The 27,165-nt window shown below is 36.8% G+C and overlaps 1 protein-coding gene across 1 annotated transcript in view; it reads left to right on the top strand.

Annotated features, from left to right (window-relative positions):
• The window catches only part of LOC128213480 (pumilio homolog 3-like), an 84,201-nt gene that overhangs the window by 17,153 nt on the left and 39,883 nt on the right, over positions 1–27,165 (top strand). The window contains exons 5-10 of the mRNA XM_052919219.1: positions 7,685–7,799; positions 7,970–8,090; positions 10,184–10,259; positions 16,629–16,722; positions 17,296–17,362; positions 18,070–18,139. Of these exons, the coding sequence (XP_052775179.1) occupies positions 7,685–7,799; positions 7,970–8,090; positions 10,184–10,259; positions 16,629–16,722; positions 17,296–17,362; positions 18,070–18,139 (543 nt within the window). The remainder of the gene's footprint in view (positions 1–7,684; positions 7,800–7,969; positions 8,091–10,183; positions 10,260–16,628; positions 16,723–17,295; positions 17,363–18,069; positions 18,140–27,165) is intronic.

Here is a 27,165-nt window from a genome sequence, read left to right on the forward strand (position 1 = left end):
AATCAGAAGTTCCGAAAATTTTGAAAGAAAAAGGACGATGAAAATATGATGAAAATATAAACAACCATGCATGTGAACCTTTTGCAATGACAGAGAGGTAGATTTAGGTCTCAAAAGCCTTGATATTTGTTACTATTTTTATATTTCAGAAAAAACGCATTAAATACGCCATGTTTAAGAGACTTGTCAAATGTCAGTGTTTTTGCTAAGAAACAGAAGAAATATTAACTCTGACTTGTAAAAACAAGTTTATATTCAGAAGAGCTGCTAAAATATCAAATCAGACTGCCAAAACAGGTCTGGAGTGTAAGTGCAGACGACTACAGAATTGTGTATGTCAATTTTCCCGCCAAAATGTAAAAGTTTATACACTGTAGATAATTAATAACACCTTGGAAATGTTGTTTTCTTTGATGTTTTGACCTTGTTTTAATGTCTTTGATATTTAAAAAATGCTGATTAGTAGGATGCCAATTAACAAAGAATGCTGATTAATGGTCTTTTGTACCGTACTGGTAACTAAGCATTGATCGTACTGGTAACTAAGCATTGATCTCGGCCAAAGTGTGAAGTGATTTGACAAGTTGTTTATTGCACCATGTTCTTTAAAGTGACAGATTGATATGGTATTTTAGCATGGTTGGTAGAATTTTAAGGTTTTTTAAAAGAGCTTTAAATATCGGTAGATTTCGACAGCAAAGCGGTATGGCTTTAGAAGGGTCTCAAAAATTAAGCGGTATATTTTACCTACCGCCGGTTGAGTTCACATGTATGAAACAACAGTTTTTTTCACTTACATGCAAGCGTCTATTCACAGAGATGCAGAGTAACATAAGTTTTCAAATGTTTTTAGCTCCACTGGCCGAAGGCCATGGAGCTTATGTCGTCACAGATTGTCCGTCGTGAGTGCGTGCGTGCGTGCGTGCGTAAACTTTTACTTTAAACGACATCTCCTCTGAAACTGATAAGCGGATTTTGACAAAACTTCACAGGAATGTTCCTTTGGTGGTCCTTTACCAAAATTGCTCAAATGGTTCCGGTCCATTGCACAATATGGCCGCCAGAGCTAAAAATAGCAAAATGTTTAAACGACATCTCCTCTGAAACGGTTCGGCAGATTTTGATGAAACTTGACAGTAATGTTCCTTGGGTGGTCCTTTATTAAAATTGCTCAAATGGTTCTGGTCCATTGCACAATATGGCCGCCACAGCTAAAAATAGCAAAATCTTTAAACGACATCTCCTCTGAAACGGATAGGCAGATTTTGATGAAACTTGACAGAATTGTTCCTTGGGTGGTCCTTAACCAAAATTGCTCAAATGGTTCCGGTCCGCTGCACAACATGGCTGCCAGGGCAAAAAAATAGAAAAACCTTTAAAGAACATCTTCTCAGAAACCGATGATCAGATTTTGATGAAACTTAACAGAAATGTTCCTTGGATGGTCCTTTATCAAATTTGCTTCAATGGTTTCGGTCCACTGCACAAGATGGCCCCCAGAGGTAAAAATAGAAAAACCTTTAAACGACTTCTCCTCAGAAACCGATGATCGTATTGCAATGAAACTTGACAGAAATGTTACTTGGGTGGTCATTAACCAAAATTTGTTAAATGGTTCCAGTCCACTGCACACCATGGCTGCCAGAGCTAAAAAATAAAAAAAACTTTATACGACTTGTCGTCGAAACCGATGACCTTTTTTCGATAAAACTTGACAGAAATGTTTGTTTGGTGCTCCTTTACTCAAATTGCCCAAATCATTTCGGTCCACTGCACAACATGGCAGCCAGAGCTATTAAAGTAAAAAAATTTTTTTAAATAACTTCTCCTCAAAAATTGATGATTGTATTTCTATGAAACTTGACGAAAATGTTCGTTAGGTGGTCTTTGCTTGAACCTTTTGGCCAGTGGAGCACAGGCACTGATGTGCCTCTTGTTTAGTATTACTCCACACTTTTGAACGAAATTGAGTATCTCACATTGAAAATGAGTATTTCAAGTTTATATTACCCCATATTTTTTTTAATTGAGTAACAACAATGTCAATGAACAATTGTCTTTTATTAGTGTGATTGGAAAAAATAACTGATAACAATTAAATAATTTAAAATGAATGAAACAGAGAGTTTAAAGTTGCTGTGTAGGGTAAAGTTCACATTACAAAATAAACTAGAATTTCAAAACAAACACATTAAACACTATATACTAACAATGTCTAGAAAAACTATGTATGACATAAGCAATCTGATTAACTATTGACCCTGCAGTGCCTTTAACATTTCGGGACATCACTGATTCTGTAATAAATGTATCCAATATGTCACTAAATATAAATAAATAATATGTTATTACTAGGGATGCAAATGAATGGCAAAATTGATATTTGAATATTCGGTAATACTTTCAATCGAATATTCGATTACCAATATGCAGGGCTTCTGGACCCGGCGACAACCCCCCCCCCCCCCCCAAAAAAAAAAAAGAAAGGCCTGTTCAAAAGTCTGATTTTTTAGAAATGTCACACATTTTCGCGACGTATTTTCTGTCAATTTTTTTTCGGGATATCGCAATTCCTAAGAAGGTTCTAGAGCCGCATAGCCGATTCAGATAGTCATTGATACAAGCTTAATTCAAATGAGATTCTCATCGAGTTCTGCGGCGTTTCTAATAAGAACGACTGTGATCGTAAATAACTGTGGCTGTCAGGAAGCGGCCAGACGACAAAAAGTGAAACATATTATGATTTATTTGCTTAATGTATCTACAGTGGGTCAACATTCAACTGATACTCTTGAATAATATTATATATCTAGATTTATAATTGGGGCTTCAAGCTATGATTTTTTCATTACTGCGTATTAAAATGACGTAAGTGGCGCACTCAGCTTCCAGACTATGTAGTTAATCAAGCGTGTCGCTGTTGATATCCTATATATGACTAGGCTCGGATTAACAATGACATATGCAATTTAAGAGAACAATTTAAATTTAACAGTTTGGTAATCAACAAACGGATATATCATGTAATTATTGGCGACGACATAGCATATTCATATTGCCATGCGAAAATATGGACCGATTTTAACACTTAATCAGGATAGCTGCAAGCACACAATTAACACATAGTTTGTTTTATTGTGTATTCTGCGACCTACCAATACACGTTCGAATACCGATTTTGACATTCGAATATTAAACGTTCGAACGAATATTCGAATATTCATTTGCATCCCTAGTTTTTACATGTGACTGAGTTGAAAATACCTTCTTCGATCTCTTTTTCTTGACATTTTCATGGGAAAGCTTGCATATGAACATGTGAATTTCCGCCTGCATCCTTCTATAATTGTATACCATGGTATTTACTAGTTAATCAACAGGAAGTGTCATAAGTCAAACCCCAAGGTCTTCGATTATTTCCGGATCACTTCTGGAAAATGATCGGCCATTTACGGAAACCATTATTTATTTTTAAACGGAAAAGACACTTATACTTAATTAATTTCCTCATTTGCAGGATACAGAAAAGCATGTTTTTTTAACTGTAAAATTTCCCAATTTTTGCCTAAGGTGAACCTCTGTCAAATTTCTTCACTCCATGTTGATTCATAGAAAAAACATGGTTGCCAGAGGCAGGGGCCTGTTACTTTTATAATATTTGGAAAACTAAAAATTTCACAGAAATGTTCTCTAGGTGACCATATATCAAAATCCTTCATCCCATGTTGATTTAAAAAAATGGCCACAAGTGTCTTATCTATAAAAGCATATTTCAAACTGTTATTTAATATTATTTTTTTAAATTGTAGTTTGTGGATCTTTGACACTGGTTTTGAAAGTGTCTTGCAGTCACAACCATTGACATTGATTTTAAAAGTGTTATGCATTAAAAGGTCTTTAAACACAACCATTGACACTGGTTTTGAAAATGTCATGCAGTCACAACCATTGGCACTGGTTTTGAAAGTGTCATGCAGTCACAACCATTGACACTGGTTTTAGAAGTGTCATGCAGTAACAGGTCTTTAAACACAGCCATTGACAGTGGTTTTGAAAGTGTCATGCAGTAAAAGGTCTTTAAACACAGCCATTGACATTGGTTTTGAAAGTGTCATGCAGTAATAGGTCTTCAACACAACCATTGACACTGGTTTTGAAAGTGTCTTGGAGAAAACACAACCGTTGACACTGGTTTTAGAAGTGTCATGGAGAAAACACAACCATTGACAGTGGTTTTAAAAGTGTCATGCAGTAACAGGTCTTTAAACACAGCCATTGAGAGGGGTTTTGAAAGTGTCATGCAGTAACAGGTCTTTAAACACAGCCATTGACATTGGTTTTGAAAGTGTCATGGAGAAAACACAGCCATTGACACTGGTTTTGAAAATGTCATGGAGAAAACACAGCCATTGACATTGGGTTTGAAAATGTCATGGAGAAAACACAGCCATTGACACTGGTTTTGAAAGTTTCATGGAGAAAACACAGCCATTGACATTGTTTTTGAAAATGTCATGGAGAAAACACAGCCATTGACACTGGTTTTGAAAGTTTCATGGAGAAAACACAGCCATTGACACTGGTTTTGAAAATGTCATGGAAAAACACAGCCATTGACATTGGTTTTAAAAGTGTCATGCAGTAACAGGTCTTTAAACACAGCCATTGACAGTGGTAGTTTTGAAAGTTTCATGCAGTAAAAGGTCTTTAAACACAGCCATTGACATTGGTTTTGAAAGTTCCATGCAGTAACAGGTCTTTAAACACAACCATTGACAGGGGTTTTGAAAGTGTCATGCAGTAACAGGTCTTTAAACACAACCATTGACAGGGGTTTTGAAAGTGATATGCAGTAACAGGTCTTTAAACACAGCCATTGACAGGGGTTTTGAAAGTTTCATGCAGTAAAAGGTCTTTAAACACAGCCATTGACATTGGTTTTGAAAGTTCCATGCAGTAACAGGTCTTTAAACACAACCATTGACAGGGGTTTTGAAAGTGTCATGCAGTAACAGGTCTTTAAACACAACCATTGACAGGGGTTTTGAAAGTGTCATGCAGTAACAGGTCTTTAAACACAACCATTGACAGGGGTTTTGAAAGTGATATGCAGTAACAGGTCTTTAAACACAGCCATTGACAGGGGTTTTGAAGGTGTCATGCAGTAACAGGTCTTTAAACACAACCATTGACAGGGGTTTTGAAAGTGTCATGCAGTAACAGGTCTTTAAACACAACCATTGACAGGGTTTTGAAAGTGTCATGCAGTAACAGGTCTTTAAACACAGCCATTGACACTGGTTTTGAAGGTGTCATGCAGAAAAGTTTTTAAACACAGCCTTTGACAGTGGTTTTGATGGTGTCATGCAGTTATAGGTCTTCAACACAACCATTGACACTGGTTTTGAAAATGTCATGGAGAAAACACAGCCATTGACAGTGGTTTTGAAAGTGTCATGCAGTAACAGGTCTTTAAACACAGGCATTGGCAGTGGTGGTTTTGAAAGTTTCATACAGTAAAAGGTCTTAAAATACAGCCATTGACTTTGGTTTTGAAAGTTCCATGCAGTAACAGGTCTTTAAACACAACCATTGACAGGGGTTTTGAAAGTGTCATGCAGTAACAGGTCTTTAAACACAACCATTGACAGGGGTTATGAAAGTGTCATGCAGTAACAGGTCTTTAAACACAACCATTGACAGTGGTTTTAGAAGTGTCATGGAGAAAACACAACCATTAATAGTGGTTTTGAAAGTGTCATGCAGTAATATGTTTTTAAACAAAGCCATTGACAGTGGTTTTGAAAGTGTCATGGAGAAAACACAACCATTGAATGTGGTTTTAAAAGTGTCATGCAGTAAAAGGTCTTTAAACACAGCCATTGACAGGGGTTTTGAAAGTTTCATGCAGAAAGGAGTTTTTTAACACAGCCATTGACAGTGGTTTTGATGGTTTCATGCAGTAATAGGTCTTCAACACAACCATGGACACTGGTTTTGAAAATGTCATGCAGAAAACACAGCCATTGACAGTGGTTTTGAAAGTGTCATGCAGTAACAGGTCTTTAAACACAACCATTGACAGTGGTGGTTTTGAAAGTTTCATGCAGTAAAAGGTCTTTAAACACAGCCATTGACATTGGTTTTGAAAGTTCCATGCAGTAACAGGTCTTTAAACACAGCCATTGACAGGGGTTTTGAAAGTGTCATGCAGTAACAGGTCTTTAAACACAGCCATTGACAGGGGTTATGAAAGTGTCATGCATTAACAGGTCTTTAAACACAACCCTTGACAGTGGTTTTAGAAGTGTCATGGAGAAAACACAACCATTGACAGTGGTTTTGAAAGTGTCATGCAGTAACAGGTCTTTAAACACAGCCATTGACAGTGGTTTTGAAGGTGTCATGCAGAAAATGGTCTTTAAACACAACCATTGAATGTGGTTTTGAAAGTGTCATGCAGTAACAGTCTTTAAACACAACCATTGACTGTGGTTTTGAAAGTGTCATGCAGCAACAGGCCTTTAAACACAGCCATTGACAGTGGTTTTAGAAGTGTCATAGAGAAAACAAAAACCATTGACAGTGGTTTTGAAAGTTTCATGCAGTAACAAGTCTTTAAACACAGCCATTGACAGTGGTTTTAGAAGTGTCATGGAGAAAACACAACCATTGACAGTGGTTTTGAAAGTTTCATGCAGTAACAAGTCTTTAAACACAGCCATTGACAGTGGTTTTTGAAGTGTCATGGAGAAAACACAGCCATTGACAGTGGTTTTAGAAGTGTCATGGAGAAAACAAAAACCATTGACAGTGGTTTTGAAAGTTTCATTTAGTAACAGGTCTTTAAACACAGCCATTGACAGTGGTTTTGAAAGTGTCATGCAGTAAGGCCTAAAAAAATTTATTTGGTTAGGGTTACATCCTTTTCAAAAATAGGTAGGGTAGGTAGGCTTTTATTTATTTATTTTTTTTATTTTTTATTAGGCTTTATATAAGAATATCATTTTCATCATTGGAGAATGGTGTTAAAGCTATCTTCTGTATAAGCATTTGAGGTTTAAACTACATATTGAAAAGCAATTAAAAAATAAAATAAAAAAAATATATATTTTTTTTTTTAGTTTTTTTTTTTTTTTTCAAACTGACTATAAAAACGGTAGTGTCGGCGCCTATTCCATAGGTAGGGTCGGGTAACCCGAACCAAATGTATTTTTTTTTAGGCCTAACAGGTCTTTTAACACAGCCATTGACAGGGGTTTTGAAAGTGTCATGCAGTAACAGGTCTTTAAACACAGCCATTGACATTGGTTTTAAAAGTTTCATACAGAAAAAAGTTTTTCAAGACAGCCATTGACATTGGTTTTGAAAGTTTCATGCAGAAAAAGGTCTTTAAACACAACCACTGACAGTGGTTTTAAAAGTGTCATGCAGTAAAAGGTCTTGAAACACAGCCATTGAAAGTGGTTTTGAAAGTGTCATGCAGAAAAAGGTTTTTAAACACAACCATTGACATTGGTTTTAAAAGTGTCATGCAGTAAAAGGTCTTTAAACACAGCCTCAGTGGTTTTGAAAGTTTCATGCAGAAAAAGGTCTTCAAACACAACCATTGACAGGGATTTTGAAAGTATCATGCAGGAACAGGTCTTGCTTGCCTTACATTTAACATGTTGATTTTACACAGGGTCAATTGAGAAAGGCAGCATCAGTGTTGAAGAAGGCCAAGTCCAAGTCCAAATTACCAGACAACAAAGTTGTCACAAAGCGGAAACTGGATGCAACACTTGCAGATGAAACAAGTAAGTTCGTTTCATTGTTTTGTTCTGATAAGTTCGATGAATATCTTGGGAGAGACAAAATATCATTTCATCTGTATTTCAACCTCATTATGTAACTATTATTCTTTGATACAAAGTTGTGTAAGTAGAGACTAGAAGCATTGCTGCTACACAATGGATTTGGTTTACAGTGACAAAGAAGCCTGATACAAAGGAATTGAGTAAGAAGGAAAGGAAGCAAGTCCGGAAAGCGATGAAGTCTAACTTCGACCAAATTCAGAGGTCAAAAAAGATTTGGGAAGAATTGAGGAGGTAACTGAGGAAATTCATTTATTAACCAGGTTTTAACATAGGTTAATAGAATGGCGAACGTCGTTGTTCGGGCGGGCAGGCGGCCGGGTGGCGTCAAACTCACCTATGAAACTGAATAACTTTAGTAAGGGTTGACATATCTTGACCAAACTTGGTCTATAAAAAGAGTTTATGGGCACCTTTCATGGGATTGTGTTTGGGGTCCCTAGGGTCAAGGTCAAGGTCACTGTTACTAAAAATAGAAAAACGGTTGAAACCGAATACATTTAGTTAGGGATGACATATCTTGATTAAACTTGGTCTTTAGAAAGAGTTTATGGATACCTTTCATGGGATTGCGTTTGGGGTCCCTAGGGTGAAAGTCAAGGTCACTGTTACTAAAAATAGAAAAACGGTTGAAACTAAATAACTTTAGTTAGGGATGACATATCTTGACTAAACTTGGTGTACAGGAAGAGCTTATAGATACCTTTCATGGGATTGCCTTTGAGGTCCCTAGGGTCAAAGTCATGGTCACTGTTACAAAAAATAGAAAAACAGTTGAAACTGAATAACTAAAGTTAGGGTTGACATATCCTGACACAACTTGGTATCTAAGAAGAGTTTATGGATACTATCAATGGATTGCATTTGGGGTCCCTAGGGTCAAGGTCACTGTTACTAAAAATAGAAAAACAGACACAGGCTGAAGTTCTTCTGTCAATCATTAAAAACCTGGTTTCGTCGCATTGCGGCATTTCTTGTTATTCTTAAATAAAGAAAAGCATCTTTAGAATGATGTGATAAGTTTTCCATAATTATACAGAACTACTATTCAGTGTTTGACACTAAGACTTTTAGAGAAGGAGTCCACCAGACTCCTTAATTCCAAAATCAAGGAGTCCGGCATAAAATTAAGGAGTCCAGGATAATTAGAACATTTATTCAAATTTATTGACTCAATGCTCCAGCTAGCCCTAAATAACAGGTTGGGACACCCGCTGCCCTTTTCAAGTACCTGGCTGCCATTTTACTACACCCTGCTGTGCCCTTTTGTTTGCCAGTCAATGTCCAGAAATGAGTTATAAATGTACATACTTTTGACACTAACTTAAAGTTAACAGCTGAGGTAACAAACTGTAAGTATTGAAAGAAGTAACATCACATTACATAAAAAGTTGAGTACTGGCCCTTGCAAGTGTCCCATAAAGGCTAATTTAATTCACATCAAAAGTGTCATTTCTGACCTACCCCCTGGCTGGAGCAATGATGACTGATTTCACAGAGCCTTTGGTATTTCATTTCTGAAGGGCAAACTAGAGATTTGTATTCTGAGAGCACATTTAAGTTATATTTTAATTGTTTTATTCAAATAACATGAACATGACTGAAACTATTTATCTAATAGATTCTAATATGACTTGAAAAAATTGCCATGAACTGACGATCTAGCATATAGAACCTTGGCCTCTTGTGAAGCGGCTTTGGAGCCATCAGATATAAGGGAATTGAACGGGGCATTATCAAATACTGAATTTTGTTTAATTGGAACATTCATCTGCAATCAGTGCAATGAGACACTGACATGCCTTATATGTTGTGCCAATGCTAACAGACTTTGCAATATAAGCTTGGTACATGGTGACATAGTCTGTGTAGGACTGTCCTTATTTCTGAATGATGTTCAGCATCCATAAACAGAATGCACTACCTGTCAAAGATAGCTTTGTTCAGCTGAATTAACAAGCAGCCAGCTGGTGATTAACTTAATTATTTTCCCTTTTTTGCATTTTCTTAGCTTATAATATTATCATGGCCCTTAAAAGTTTTTTTGATGGCTCCGGTAGTCCGATCAGAATTTTAGGACCTCGGACTACCGGACTCCCGTTAGTGTCAAACGCTGCTATTCATATTAGCTAAGAGGTTAAGTGTCCACTTGCAGTGCAAAGAGTCATGGGTTTGTTCCCCTTCAAAGGCAGTATGTGGAAGTATCAGAATGGAATGTGGTGTGTATTTTAAACTAATTTTACAATAGCCAAACTATATTAGCAATGCTGTATGATGGACATCAATTGTATTTGCACAATTAATGTTATTACATTTATGAATTGCAGAGAAAAGACCACCCAAGAGAAGAAGATTGAGTTGTGCAATGAGCTGTTGAAGATGGTGAAAGGCTCCATGAAGGAGGTATTTATCTAAAATTAAAGTCAAGATAGTTGGCCTGTTGACATTTGTAGCAGTGTGCATTACAATAGCTCATATTGACAGTTTGTGTAAAAACTGTTTACTATAGCTCATATTGACAGTTTGTGTAAAACTGTTTACAATTGCTCATATTGACAGTTTGTGTAAAACTGTTTAATATAGCTCATATTGACAGTTTGTGTAAAACTGTTTACAATTGCTCATATTGACAGTTTGTGTAAAACTGTTTACAATTGCTCATATTGACAGTTTGTGTAAAACTGTTTACAATTGCTCATATTGACAGTTTGTGTAAAACTGTTTACTATAGCTCATATTGACAGTTTGTGTAAAACTGTTTACAATTGCTCATATTGACAGTTTGTGTAAAACTGTTTACTATAGCTCATATTGACAGTTTGTGTAAAACTGTTTACTATAGCTCATATTGACAGTTTGTGTAAAAACTGTTTACTATAGCTCATATTGACAGTTTGTGTAAAACTCTTACTCTTTCCCTTGTAAAACAGTTATATCAGTTTTATTACTGTGACATTTGTTGTTATAATAAAGAAAAATAAAGGATGATGACAATTAACCATTATACATGCACTGCTCTTTAAGATAGTTCAGTAATTATTGTGTTTAACAGTGACACTTAAAAGATTCCACATAACTGTGTGTCTCAGTGGATCCCATGTAACTGTGACACACAGTTACACATAGTGGATCCTACGTAACAGTGTGTCACAGTTACACATAGTGGATCCCACGTAACAGTGTGTCACAGTTACACATAGTGGATCCTACGTAACAGTGTGTCACAGTTACACATAGTGGATCCCACGTAACAGTGTGTCACAGTTACACATAGTGGATCCTACGTAACAGTGTGTCACAGTTACACATAGTGGATCCCACGTAACAGTGTGTCACAGTTACACATAGTGGATCCGACGTAACAGTGTGTCACAGTTACACATAGTGGATCCCACGTAACAGTGTGTCACAGTTACACATAGTGGATCCCACGTAACAGTGTGTCACAGTTACACATAGTGGATCCCACGTAACAGTGTGTCACAGTTACACATAGTGGATCCCACGTAACAGTGTGTCACAGTTACACATAGTGGATCCCACGTAACAGTGTGTCACAGTTACACATAGTGGATCCCACGTAACTGTGTGTCTCAGTTACACATAGTGGATCCCACGTAACAGTGTGTCTCAGTTACACATAGTGGATCCCACGTAACTGTGACACACAGTTATGCATAGTGGATCCCACGTAACTGTGTGACACAGTTTCAAAAAGTGGATCCCACCTTACTGTGTGTCACAGTGACACATAGTGGATCCTACATAACAGTGTGTCACAGTGACACATAGTGGATCCTATGTAACAGTGTGTCACAGTGACACATACTGGATACCATGTAATAGTGTGTCACAGTGACACATAGTGGATCCTACATAACAGTGTGTCACAGTGGATCCTATGTAACAGTGTGTCACGGTGACACATACTGGATACCATGTAATAGTGTGTCACAGTGACACATAGTGGATCCCACATAACAGTGTGTCACAGTGACACATAGTGGATCCCAGGTCACTGTGTGTCACAGTGACACATAGTGGATCCCAGGTCACTGTGTGTCACAGTGACACATAGTGGATCCCACATCACTGTGTATCACAGTAACACATAGTGGATCCCAGGTAACTGTGTGTCACAGTGACACATAGTGGATCCCAGGTCACTGTGTGTCAAAGTGACACATAGTGGATCCCACATCACTGTGTGTCACAGTGACACATAGTGGATCCCAGGTAACTGTGTGTCACAGTGACACATAGTAGATCTCACATGCTGTGATGCACAGTTACACATAGTGGATCCCACGTGATAGTGTGTCATGTTAACACATAGTGGATCCCACTTAACAGTGTGTCACAGTTACACATAGTAGATCCCACATAACAGTGTGTCACAGTGACAGATTTTACATACTGGTGTGTCACAGTGACAAAATCTACTTACCTGTGTGCCACAGTGACAGAATCCACAAACCGGTGTGCCACTGTGACAGAGTCCACTTAACTTTGAGGCAGAGAGACATAATCCACTTACCTGTGTGCCACAGTGACATAATCCACTTACCCGTGTGCCACACTGACATAATCCACTTACCTGTGTGCCACAGTGACATTATCCACTTACCTGTGTGCCACAATGACATAATCCACTTTCCTGTGTGGCACTGTGACAGAATCGACTTACCTGTGTGCCACAGTGACAGAATCCACTTAACTGTGTGCCAGTGACATTATCTGCTTTCCTGTGTGCCACATTTACAGAATCCTCTTTCCTGCCACAGTGACAGAATACATTTGCCTGTGTGCCACAGTGACAGAATCCACTTAACTGTGTGCCACAGTGACATTATCTGCTTTCCTGTGTGCCACATTGACAGAATCCACTTTCCTGCCACAGTGACAGAATCCATTTGCCTGTGTGCCACAGTGACAGAATCCACTTACCTGTGTGGCACAGTGACATAATCTACTTTCCTGTGTGCCACAGTGACATAATCCACTTTCCTTTGTGCCACAGTGACATAATCCACTTTCCTGTGTGCCACAGTGACATAATCCACTAACCTGTGTGCCACAGTGACAGAATCCACTTAACTGTGTGCCACAGTGACATTATCTGCTTTCCTGTATGCCACATTGACAGACTCTACTTTCCTGCCACAGTGACAGAATCCATTTGCCTGTGTGCCACAGTGACAGAATCCACTAACCTGTGTGGCACAGTGACATAATCTACTTTCCTGTGTGCCACAGTGACATAATCCACTTTCCTTTGTGCCACAGTGACATAATCCACTTTCCTGTGTGCCACAGTGACATAATCCACTTACCTGTGTGCCACAGTGACATAATCCACTTACCCGTGTGCCACACTGACATAATTCACTTCCCTGTGCGCCACAGTGACACAATCCACTTACCTGTGTGCCACAGTGACAGGATCCACATTCCTGTGTGCCACAGTGACATAATCCACTTACCTGTGTGCCACAGTGACATAATCCACTTACCCGTGTGCCACACTGACATAATTCACTTTCATGTGTGTCGCAGTGACAGGATCCACTTTCCTGTGTGCCACAGTGACAGGATCCACTTTCCTGTGTGCCACAGTGACACAATCTACAGGGATGGTAAAATTCCGGATTAATCCGGAATTCCGGATTTAAGGCCTCACGGAACGATTTTGAGATTAATGTAAATCCGTTGAGTTTTTTCTAGGGGGGAGGTACTGGCAGCGATTCGAGCTCAGATCGAACAATATGGGTACGAAAGGTGAGTTTTCCGGAAGTGTAAAGCCGGAAATTATCGAACCTATTTACGTCTTGGCAGTCGAGCTATATGATTGGTTAAGCTAGCATCGGGTGATTACGGAAATTACCGATGGGACTAGAAGACAGTATCCGGATATGACAGACGACGAAGACGAATAAACGAGTATTGGAAAAAAAACGACCACCACCAACTTCTAAAAACATCCATTCGTCGATTTAAAGGTATATTTGCTATTTATTTTTAAGAGAAATTCCCGAAACGTTTCTTTTTAAGTTAATAGAATGTGATCAAACTGAGAATGGCTTTTGCGCATGTAGCAATATTTCGGACATCGCGATTCGGATTGTGTCATAATAATCGATTTTCATTTTACAAATTTTATTTGGCCGATTGAAGTTTACGCTGTTAAACCGTTTCTTTATTGTTCCCATAATGTTTGAAGCATTGTTTTCAATAAGAAGTGGCTGTTGTCTATAATATTGGAAGGTTCAAATGAAAATTTAAAAACAAATGAATACATAAAATTATTTTGTAGTAGTAATATATATTAAGTAAGAGCAGTCAGTTTATTTTCTATTTGAAACAGTTCAACAAAACTTCTAGAGGACCCAGTTTGAGTGAGATTTAATTTCTATAGTTGTAATTTGAATTTCCAGGTATGTTGATGGTTCCAAAAGTCAGGGATGAACAGACACCTCGGCCAGTGCATCCAGTTGTTCCTGTCAATGACTGACAATTCAATGCAGAGGCCATGATACTTGGATTTATGGCTGAACATGACCTTCCATACTCCCTGTTACCACATGTAGTGAGTCTTACTTAAGACACTTGCCAAAGATACAAAAGCTCTCAGCGAATTAAAACTTCAAAGGTGTACAGCATCATATAAGATGACTTAGGGAGAGGCAAGCCATTTCAATGATGAACTTGTGGAGGAGTTAAGTGAAACTCAGTTTTGTTTGAATTTAGACGGGTCAACAAACACAAACAATGAGCAATCTGTTGCAGCTATTTTTCTGCTATAGAGAAAGAAATAGTGTCAAGACATTTGGCCTCCTTAAAAATCACAAGGGCTGATTCTGAATCAATTTTCAAGGAATTTGAAAGCCTGTTTGAGAGACTTGAACTGACGTGGGACAATCTGGACAATCTAATTTGTGTGCTACTGGACTCCTGTTACACCATGAGGGGAATTTTTTTTGGCTTTGAGACCAGAATATGTCAACTTGTCCCTCACCTCATAGACATTGGCGACACACATGACCACAACGGCTCACTGCCAAAGCATGTACAGTCCCGTTTGGATATTACTTGGAATAATATATATAATAATTAATAATATTATATTCTCATCAAATGTGCAGATAGTGGAATAAATACTCTTTATGATATATAAAAATTGAATAAATAACACTTTTACAATAAACATTTGCAAGCTTGATAATTGATATGTTGTTCATTATTGTAAATCAAACATCCCACAGTGTAGACTGTTCATACACAGGCATTTGATCATAGCCAGTTGAGTTTTATGGGAAGTGGACAACTGAACCAAAATGTCAGGTACATGTCTTATGCCTGTGACTTCAGGTAAAAAAGTAAATTTAAGTTTGTTTAAAGACAAAGGTGTTTAACTTCACTGCTAAGATTCCTGATAATTGTTCTGATTGCGGATGTCTCCTGTTGAACATAATTATATCTACCAAACCGAAAGGTGTACTCCTTGAACACTATTCTAAGGCAAAAAAGGGTATGAGAAACCCTGAAATACTTAAAGCTTCGGGGGGCTTCGCCCCCCTTGGCCCCCCACCAGGGCTTTGCCCTGGACCCATCGGGGGCCTTAAGCGGCCCCCTGAACCCGACGCAGACATTTTCAGGATTGGCAACTTGGCTCTGTTATCATCCCTGCATTTAAATAACACTTTTACAATAAACATTTGCAAGCTTGATAATTGATATGTTGTTCATTATTGTAAATCAAACATCCCACAGTGTAGACTGTTCATACACAGGCATTTGATCATAGCCAGTTGAGTTTTATGGGAAGTGGACAACTGAACCAAAATGTCAGGTACATGTCTTATGCCTGTGACTTCAGGTAAAAAAGTAAATTTAAGTTTGTTTAAAGACAAAGGTGTTTAACTTCACTGCTAAGATTCCTGATAATTGTTCTGATTGCGGATGTCTCCTGTTGAACATAATTATATCTACCAAACCGAAAGGTGTACTCCTTGAACACTATTCTAAGGCAAAAAAGGGTATGAGAAACCCTGAAATACTTAAAGCTTCGGGGGGCTTCGCTCCCCTTGGCCCCCCACCAGGGCTTTGCCCTGGACCCATCGGGGGCCTTAAGCGGCCCCCTGAACCCGACGCAGACATTTTCAGGATTGGCAACTTGGCTCTGTTATCATCCCTGAATCTATTTACCTGTGTGTCACAGTGACATAATCCACTTTCCTGAATGCCACAGTGACAGAATCCACTTTCCTGTGTGCCACAGTGACATAATCCATTTGCCTGTGTGCTACAGTGACAGAATCCATTTACCTGTGTGCCACAGCGACATAATCCATTTATCTGTATGCCACAGTGACAGAATCCACTTTCCTACCAGTGACATATTCCAGTAACCTATGTGTCGCATTGAGATTAACAATCAACGGTGTGTCACTGCTCTTTAACTCTTTAATTCTTCAGTTACTATTGTGTGTCATAGTGTCGCTTGAATAACTGAATGTCATAGTTGCACATAGTGAATTCCACACACAGTCACAAAGGATTTCAATTAACTGTTTGTAATGGTGATGCATATGATTACACATAACTGTGGGTCACATTGACAGTCACAGAGGCTACCTCATAATGCCGCGGATATGCATGTATTTTTAATCTATTTTGGACACTGTCCCCAAAATTATTGTGTAATCTAAAACATTCTATTAAACATTTACACGTGGTTAACAATACTGCACATTGTACTTTTTGTTGTTGCAGTTTTGTTTTGCCCACGACACGGCAAGAGTTGTCCAGTGTTTGATACAGTATGGCTCTACTGACCACAGGGAGATGGTCTTTGAGGAATTGAAAGGTAATAATGGGATTAAGGAGGATATGTTTCTAGTCCTAATACAGTCAGACCTGGTCAAAGGGCCACCATGCATTAAGCGGCCAACTGTTTTAACGTAGCCACGGTAATTTATTTTTTACTTAATTATGTACTGAAATTGACAGCAAAATAATGACGGTCTTGGATATTTCCGTCATCCAATCAAATTACATAGTACATCATATGATTGTCCTACGTGAAAAATCTTGTTTACAACATATTGGCGAATGTTTTGACACAATTAATGAAGAAACTTGAATAAACATTATTAATTACGAAGTTAATGATGAAAAACACCGTTAGTTTACTTCTAAGTCAAAGCGGCGTAGTCCAGCACGCTGTCTTACGACAGCTCTTGTTCAAATACTAATGGATACAATGACCTCTGAACCTATAGGTTGTTGATAACATATACAGTGTATCAGAAAACAGTTGTCTTCACAATAGAGCTTCAATGATATCTTATAAACCAATGGAAACACAGTGATATTAATCCTAAGTTTGCAGTTTTTCAGTACATATCTACTGTATTTCATGACAGCTATCTGTTTGCAGGTGAAATAACAACAATGGCAAAGTCAAAGTATGCAAAGTTCCTAGTAAAGAAGATGCTGATGTATGGGTAAGAAAATGAAACCGTTCAGTTGTGGATCAGCAGTTCATGGTATAAAGCTAGTTAATAGGTCAACTGTGTACATGTTGATGGCTAAGAATGCTCTTCAGAGTATATGCTACTTACAAGCTCATCATTGCATCATTAACATGAAGTTCGTTAAACCTTCCTCAATCTTTTGCTTTGGTTTAAGTTTGCTAGATGTTTATTGATCGGTCTACATTTATTCAATATTGACTCTACTGACTGTTGTGCAGGCAATTAATTTTGTTGATTGCAACTAAGAAATAGAGGATTTTATTGATTGCAACTAAGAAATAAAGGATGTTTGTTTATTTCAGTGTAAATTGGCGAGAATATGTTTTTCTATGACACTAATGAAATAAAATATGATCTTACACTGAAAGAATCAAATATCATTTATTGCTTAGTTGCAATCAATCCAAAAGATAATCTGTTGACAAATGATCAAAGTTTTAAACAATTGACCTCAGAGTTTACTTGCAACTCAAGACTAGTTACAAGTGTTGTATATTGTAATCATGATTTCTTCACTTGTGTGTTACACTATTTCTATGAATGAGAACATCTGTGTATAACCAGAAATAATAACCAAAGCAAGAAACTAGTTATACGTTATTTCTGTTAGTAAATAAAAAATACAACAGTTCCTGTTATGGTAAATATTTGATAATGTGGTTATATACCTATTCTAGCACTAAGCAGCACAGAAGCAGTGTTTACAAGAGTTTCCATGGTCATGTTAGGAAGCTGATTAGACACAGAGTGAGTACTGTCCTCATATAAATGTTTCCATGTTTCATTGACTTCCATTGAAAATGGTTTGTTTGATGAATTTCACAGTAACATGATAATATATTCTTAGTGATCATTTATAGAAAAGGTAAAGTTTTTCAGTAAGTCTTGTCCAAAAAAATGACTTTTATGCATAAATATATTAAACGGTGATTACATTGAGTATATAAGTTTCTATGAGCGATTCATTCATTCTTGCTCACTTTTATTGCTAGTTTTTAGCTCTAATGGCCAAAGGCTAGAAGAGCTTATGCGATGGTAATGTGTAATGTGCACGATACAGTTTTCACTTGTACAGTATCTAGATATCCATTAGAGCTCAGTTCCTTTCAAAAACCAGCCAGATCCGCCCATGTATGCCTAGATTATTGGCCTTGATAGTATAAAAAAATGCTATTGTGTAATCAATTGCTTGTGAACATGATACAGTCTTCAGTTTTAATTGTATCTATATGAAACTTGTACAGTATTTCGATATCCATTAGAGCTCAGTTCTTTTCGAAAACCAGCCAGATCCACCCATGCATGCCTAGATTATGGGCCTTGAAAGTATTAAAAAATCTGCGTCTGTAAACGATTGCTTGTGAACATGATACAGTCTTCAGTTTTGATTTATCTCGATGAAACTTGTACAGTATTTAGATATCCATTAAAACTCAGTTTCTTTTGAAAACCAGCCAGATCTGCCCATGCATGCCTATATTATGGGTTTTGAAAGTATCAAAAAATGCTATTTTTAGCTAAGTCTATTTTTAGCCAAGTCTTCATGAGCAAGTCTATTTTTAGCCAAGTTTACATGTAAAGTCACAATTGTTTGTGAATGTTTGGTATACTTAAATCGGGTAATGTTAAAAACCTTTTTGTCTGAAACAGCTATGCAGATCCTTGCTATTTTGAACAAGGCTTAATTGAGTGGTCCACTACCATGGTTGTTCAAATTACGCCCCTTGGGTCTAAACTGGCACTGCCCTGGGGGTCGCTATTTTCCTAGAGACTTATTTAAGAAATATCTTTAAAATCTTCTTGTTTCAAACCACAAGGCCGATACCTTTGATATTTGTTGTGGAGCATCATATGATGACCGTCTAGCAAAACATTTGAAATTATGCCTCTTGGGCAAAAGCTGGCCCCACCCCTTTTGACTTACTTTTTAATTTTTAACCCATTTCATTCGGGATACACCTTTTGGTGTAGTTACCCTTTACATGCGGGATACACCAAAGGTGTAGTTTTTGACGTACTGAACTTTCACTTTATTTACTTTCGTTTTGACTGTATTGTTTCCGGTTTATACGTTTTCCGGTATGACCGGATGTTATGCGCAGATAGATGCGCAGAAAATTTTAATGAAGAAATAATTTGAAAACTCAAAAATCGAGTTAAATTAAAGGTTTATATTGTGATTGTGATACAAATTTTGGTTGAAATGGATGGGACTTTCGACCTCAGTGACGATAGTGATATTGGGATGGTTATAATGACGAAGTTTATGTGAATTCGTTTGATACAAACAGAAGACATATTAAAACATCGATAGAAATCACAAACTATGACATTTGCATTATTTGGCGGAGTTTTTTTTATGATCTTGAGGAGTTCTAGAATGAATGACAAAGAGGATCACCCCAAGGTTTCCAAGTAAGAATACAAAGAATGGTGGTCCTAAAGAACAATATGACCCAAGAAAGCCAGGCTATTGCACTACTGTCATTTATCAATAAAACTGTTATGGGAACAAGATTTTTGGACCTTACTGGTCGAGGATTCAAACTGCTATGCCAACCAACGTCGCGATGAACATCCACCAGCCCGATTTGCTCCGAAGTGGACTTGGAATGATATAAACTGTTATAACTTTTTATAGATTTAAAATATTTTCATAATTCTTTCTGCATTTTAAAGATAGATTAATTTAGAAACTTTCATACATGGATTATGTGACATTTGAAAAAAATTATGTGTGATTTTTGGACTAGGGCACTTGTGGCCTAGTTCATAGCCATAACCGCGCTATCTGCATTTTCAAGCCGCATCTGGGGGTTCACTGACGTAATATATTCATACGCTGTATTTTGATTGGATTGCCGTTAGCGAATTTGAATAATCAAAGTAGTACCAAAACTGATTACAATAAAAACATCCAATAAAAATAGTTCTCCTAACAATTCAAGCTAACTATATGTTCTTTTAATGAAGCACAAGAATTTTATACGTAGCGAGTGAGTTAATCGGTTTAACTACATGAATGTTCTTGCATACGGTCAGATTATATGCAATAAGAATATGAACATATTGGAAAAGTATGCATCAAAATGTTTCCGTTCAATGCTCTCTATTGATAGACTGGTACCCTCTTTCTCTTTTATCCGAAAAGAAACCAGTATCAGCTAACCGCGGTGCCCGTTGCGCATTCGAAATGTCTTGTGAATTCATGTGTATACGTAAAGCGAATAAAGCGTGCGGTCTAAGTAGAAAACAACCAGGAAAGTTGGTTTAAAAAAAGTATTGTTAACCTTTGTATACAATGTTGGTATTCCGAAGTCGGTCCCTGTTATTTTTTTTCGACATAATTTGCATGTTTCCGTGATATTTTCTTTTCGATACAAAGTTTTTTTAACTAATCATCGCATGGCACTTAGCACTTTTTTAAATACAACATGATTTTTGGTATTTATTGTTCAAATACTATTAATGTTTACTCAAAACCATATGCCGCGTACCTGTATAACTTGATATTTTTGAGGAAAAGTAAATCAGGGTACCAGTCTACTTATTGACCTCAAAATTTACTCTGATCAGAGCGGCCGAATGATTCAGATGTATGTTGTCACTACTTTCGGATGCTGATGATGTGAATTTCATAGTGTTTTATTGAGGAAATTTATCAATAAAGCCGCCACTGAATGATTACCACTATCAAATGGATTTATTTTCATCTTACCGTGGGTAGCATTTTTAATTTGACACGTAAATTTTCAAGAAGTACAAGTTTGTTTGAAAAAATCATGTGATTTCAATTTTGCAAAATGGAGATAAAAAAATATCAAATATGCGCATACTTATTTATGAAGTTTCATTCTAAATGAAGCCAAATGTATGAATATGTGCACAGTATCTGTGAATAAGATGATTGTTTACCTATGTGCATAGAAAAATATTGGAGCCACTCTCAGTGTAAGTACATGACATTGTGATAAACCATCGCCATTGATAAAACAATCTTGCATGCTCAATTTTGATTTCCTCTTTTATAATGCACCAGTCAATTGTTACCACACCTCCCTCGGGGACATACCAGCGAAAAGGGCTGTGTTTTTACCTTTCAGGTGTCTTCATAGCTAAAGAACTTCAGCGAACACATTATATATTACCATGTTGGACGTATTGTAAACATAAAAAAACTAAATATGAACATTAAAGTTATGGAAGCCAGAACTAGTGCCCTCGCAATGCCGGGTGATTGCGGTGGTTTTGTCTTCCCTCAAAATATATCAGGGAATTGCTCTTACCTTAGATCCGCGGGGTGCGGGGTTATTCACGGGATTTTACCACAAGTTCGTTCTCGCAGGGCAGGGATTTTACCGGGGATTGGCTGGAAGGAAAGTCGGGGGAGGGGGGGGGGGTCTGGTTACAATTGACTGGTGCATACTTTACAAGTTCTTTTTCTGAAGACGCTTTGTGCTCACTTTTTGTTATCAAGCTAAGAATGAAATCCAAAAATCAGTCATAGATACAGTATGGTGATGCATTGTTGTTGATATATCAATATAAATTTGTGAAATATTTGAGGGAAAGGTATTTGGTTAAATAATTTACAAGTGTAACTTTCGAGTTTTATTTAACAATGCAGTGCTGAATATTGTGGAGATAGAATTGAATTTGTATCAATTAATCAGTTGACTTGTGGCGTTAAGGGAACAAAATTAAAATCAAAATATTCAATAAAGTTCCCTTATCAACCAAGGTTGTGGGAATTGCTATTACCTTAGATCCGCGGGGTGCGGGGTTATTCACGGGATTTTACCACCAGTTCGTTCTCGCAGGGCAGGGATTTTACCGGGGATTGGCTGGACGGAAAGTTGGGGGCGTGGGGGGGGGGGGTGGGCGGTTACAATTGACTAGTGCATACTTTACAAGTTCTTTTTGTGAAGACGCTTTGTGCTCACTTTTTGTTATCTAGCCAAGAATGAAAATCTAAAATCAGTCAGTGATACAGTATGGTGATGCATTGTTGTTCAATGTTGATAGATCAATATAAATTTGTGAAATATTTGAGGGAAAGGTATTTGGTTAAATAATTTACAAGTGTAACTTTTGAGTTTTATTTAACAATGCAGTGCCGAATATTGTAGAGATAGAATTGAATTTGTATTAATTAATCAGTTGACTTGTGGCGTTTAGGGAACAAAATTAAAATCAAAATATTCAATAAAGTTCCCTTATCAACCAAGGTTGTGGAATAGTAAAGTAATGAAGATTTAACCTCACAACAGTCTTTCTCAAATGCTGTCCAGGCTTTTTTATGCTTAAGAATAACTAACCTCGCGATGTCAGACCAGAAATCATCTTGGCATGACTTTGGATCACTATGGATCATTATGCACCAGTCAATTGTAACCACGGCTCCCACATCCGGGGGTATACCGGGGATAGCCGGTAAAATGGGCCATGTTTTTACCTTTTAGGTGGCCCCGCAGTGCCAGGTCTTCCCGGAAAATACAGTGTGGATGGGGCTTAACCTAATGTCCCTTGGGTGTGGGGCATTTGGTGGGGACTTTACCATCAGATTATCTCCGCAGGGCGGGGATTTTAGCTGGGGTTGGCTGGACCGAAAGTAAAAGTCCCCGCTATTCCGGGACCGGGGGTGGGGGGCATGGTTACAATTGACTGATGCATTAGCTTGTGTATTCAGATAAAGTTAAGAATATATATTTATTTATATAAGTTATACTTTGCAATCTAAATCAAAGATTTGAAAAAGGTATCCTTTATCAATAAATGCAAGTATACATAAATGACTGTGCAAATCTTTATGTATCATCCAAATATGAGTACCTTGCAGGGTGAATGTTATTTGTAAAAATTATACTAAGAGAGCTTTCAAGATTAGCTTTCCAATCGTATACACAATGCAGTTTGAAACCTGGATAATTAAAACAAATCTTGGTTGTACACCATTACTTTTAAATATTTGATAAGTCACAGACATTATAAGGTACAGTTTAAAGGGGCTGTACTCAGTTAATGATGAAAAAGCCAAAATTAAAAGAAAATTGTAGAAAATTGACATAAACTTGGTATCAGTGTGTACAATTAATGCATTGAAACTTACTAATGATCCCAATAGTTTACAAATGATTTATTAATAGCAGTTATTTCGTGTTTTTCCATTTTTCCAACAGATTACTAGGTATGTCTACCAAGTAGAATTCATTCCTTATGCGTGATCTGCCGTTGATGTTATTACATGATATTAGCGAGTTAGGTATACATCTGGAAAATTCCACCCAGTAAAAGTACCGTAAATGACTGGGTATAAGACGATAGGGGGTATTAGACGCAGGGAAAAAAATCTGTGAAAAATCCGAGAAAAAAACTTTTAATCTATGTTTTTGGTTAAAAGACGCATAGAAAAAATGTCAAAATCGTCTGGCATTTTCAGCCACCATGTTTGTTGACAGTGACAAAAAATTTTTTTTTCGTGAAAATGGCGATGGTTATCTTTAAAACCATACAACCATACTGTCGAGAATGTTATGCAAAAAATATTTTGACAGTGCCCATCTTTGCTTTTTTATATGTAAGTTTGAATATTGTTTAATTCAATTTATTATTCAAAATAATATTGAATACCGTAATTCACAAGAGTTCGGACACCATAAATTAATTATTTTTTTCGCTCTCCGAATACATAGAAAATTACCATTTTTACATTTTATTTCCATGTTTGTTTAACCTGCCTTTTTTCTTCATGTTTGCTTTTTACCACTTAATAATTTATCCGTAGTAATCAATGGTCATAAACTTATTTATTACGCCTATAAGTGTAAATCCTTCATGAAGTTAATTAAAACACCATTTTATACATGCACTGAACTGAATAAACACATTCTATCGGCTTCAGATCAAAGAGTCACACTGTGTGACGTCACATAACTTACAGTTATACCCACGAGGATCTCGTGGAGAGCATGGACATTGCTATGCAGGATTAATGTATAATTGTACGATTATTGCTTCATAGAGTCTATAAGTGTGGTACAAGTTTGAAAGCTTATTGGCAGATCGTTTTACAAACATGCCATGTCGATGTTTTCTTAATCCCTTGATTGCCCTTGTTGTTTGATAATCCTCAAATTAATATATCACACTTCCTTTTCAACAGGCAATAAATCGTTTAGGATGGGTAGTAACTAATTAAATTGTCACAGTGGTGTATACGGTTAGGTAATCTAGCCAGGCATTGTAAAGATAAAAATCAATAATCTTCGTCTGTGAAACTTGGTAACTATGAAAGTTATGATTGATGTCCTTTGGGTGTCCGAAAATTAGGTACGCAAAATAAATTATTTTGGGAAATAATTATGGGTGTCCAAATATTTAGAGTGTCCGAACTCTTAGGTGAATTACGGTAACTTTAATCGAAAAATATTTTTGTTGAAATTATAAACGTCTTACGATATACCGTATCCCGATCTTCAACTGCCGTTTTAACCCGTATATACTCGATCAATATGACGCGAGTAACATCCCTTTCTACATAAATCTAAACAAACTCTCGGCTTGAAATTGACCTCAGAAAAAAAGTTCAAAAAATTGTTACTGGGTATTATACGCAGGCATTTTTTTGCATCAAAATCTGAGAGAAAAAAGTGCGTCTAATACCCAGTCATTTACGGTAAGTCTTCATAGCATAGTGGATACGACACTTCACTGCAATTTTTATTTCATTTTGGTATTTTATTTACAATAACGATATCAAAGAGTAAAATATTTTATTAAAAAAGTGTCCTTAGATTCGTTACAGGAAAAAAACAACTTTTTTGGTGCCAATCTGGAGTACAGTCCCTTTCATAAACAACAAGTGAAGCCAATGCTGTATTAATTTGAGACAAACAAAATTTGTCATATTTCTGTTCGAAAATTAAAGTTTTATGGCTTAAACGGTTACTAACAGTTTAAGAATAATGCTTAAAACATCAATTCTTTAACTTTAATATAAAAATCTGCCATCTAAATTTTGGTCAGCCGTCTTATATAACTGGTTTCCATGGATTTTCGCAAAAATTGGCTCGTTCCAAGACAAAAAATTAAAAAGTTGTCAAAATGAGAGTGCAGCTTTAAACTCATAATAAAATTTCAATGCACTACATTTGACATAATTTTAAACAGATGAAAAAATGTTATTTTTAAAACGCACAATATATCCTTTATGGGACCTTACATTATAATGAATTTATTCTGATCATAATTGCAGTACACTCCACGCGGAACTACCACTTTCCTCGGTGATTCAGAGGCGTTTTTAATTTATCGCGGATTTCCGCCGAGTAGGCAACCTTTTTCCTCGCTAAATTTCGAGTTGCACCAAGTTAATCGTTTTCTATGGAGGGTTTTATAGCCGGTAGCGCCGGTGATCGTATCGATTTAATGACCTAATCGCGGAACTCCGCATTTTGTGCATAGCTACTACAGTACTTTGCTTCTGTTAAAACAGTATTAAATAATTAGATAATTATTTTTCAAAGTACTGTAAGTTTCTTTTTTTTTTAAAAATATCGAAAATTTCCATATCAATTTTCATCAGCATAGTCTAACAACTGTTGTTTTTCACATTATGTAATTAAAAGATATACCATATCGTGTGCTTGTGTTTGTTATTGTCATCTTTCTCTTACTATATTAAGGTGTTGAGAACTTAATTAGATTGGAGTAATGAAGGTGTTGAGAACTTTGTAAGTGCAAATATTTTTCGGTCATTATTTCTTAATTTCCATTTTACCACTTATTAATATATCCGTAGTTATCAATGGTTCTAAACTTATTTATTACGCATATAAGTGTAAATCCTTCATCAAGTGAATTAAAATCGCATTAAACACCATTTTATACATGCATTGAAATGAATAACACATTCTATCGGCTTCAGATCGAACAGTCTGTGACGTCATATAACTCACAGTTTTACCCACGAGGATCTCATGGGGAGCATGTATATTGTTATGCAGGATTAATGTGTCTGAGTGGTGTTTTCGAATGTAACTTAAGTATTGCATTTCCAACTTTAACTCATCACATTAATTAGTTACCTATATATGAATTTGTTTACTTTTATTGATGATTCAATAAGTATAACTGTAAATAATTGCTTATTACAGTCTATAAGTGTGGTACAAGTTTATTGACAGATCGTTTTACAAAAATGTCATGTCTTTGTTTTCTTAATCCCTTGATTGCCCTTGTTGTTTATTAATTTTAATCCTCCAATAAATATTTCACACTTCCTCTTTCTACATGCAATACATCGTTTAGGATGGGTATTTACTAATTAACTTGTCACAGTGGTGTATACGGTTAGGTAATCTAGCCAGGATAAAAGATAAAAATCAATTATATTCGTCTGTGAAACTTGGTAAGTTTGAAAGGTACGATTGATGTCCTTTGGGTGTCCGAAAATTAGGTACGCGAAATAAATTATTTTTATAAATAATTGCGGGTGTAGCAAAAATTATCAAATAAATTAAACAAAATTAGATACAGTGGGAGATTCTTATCCGTTTTCCTCCAAGTTTCGCTGTGTTTTTACCTCCGAGTAACGCGGCGATTGTAATTATACGGTCCACTGATCAGCCTCGGTGGGTGAACGAGTGAAAACGCCGAGGAAAGAGGATTATGATCAATTGGATGTCGTGTCCGCGATGATCAAAATCCGCCGAGGAAAACGGAAAGTGGTAGTTCCGCGTGGAGTGTACTGTAAGTGACTTTTCTTGCACTTA

The sequence above is a fragment of the Mya arenaria genome, chromosome 13 (genome assembly GCF_026914265.1).
Source record: "Mya arenaria isolate MELC-2E11 chromosome 13, ASM2691426v1".
Classification (NCBI taxonomy): domain Eukaryota; kingdom Metazoa; phylum Mollusca; class Bivalvia; order Myida; family Myidae; genus Mya; species Mya arenaria.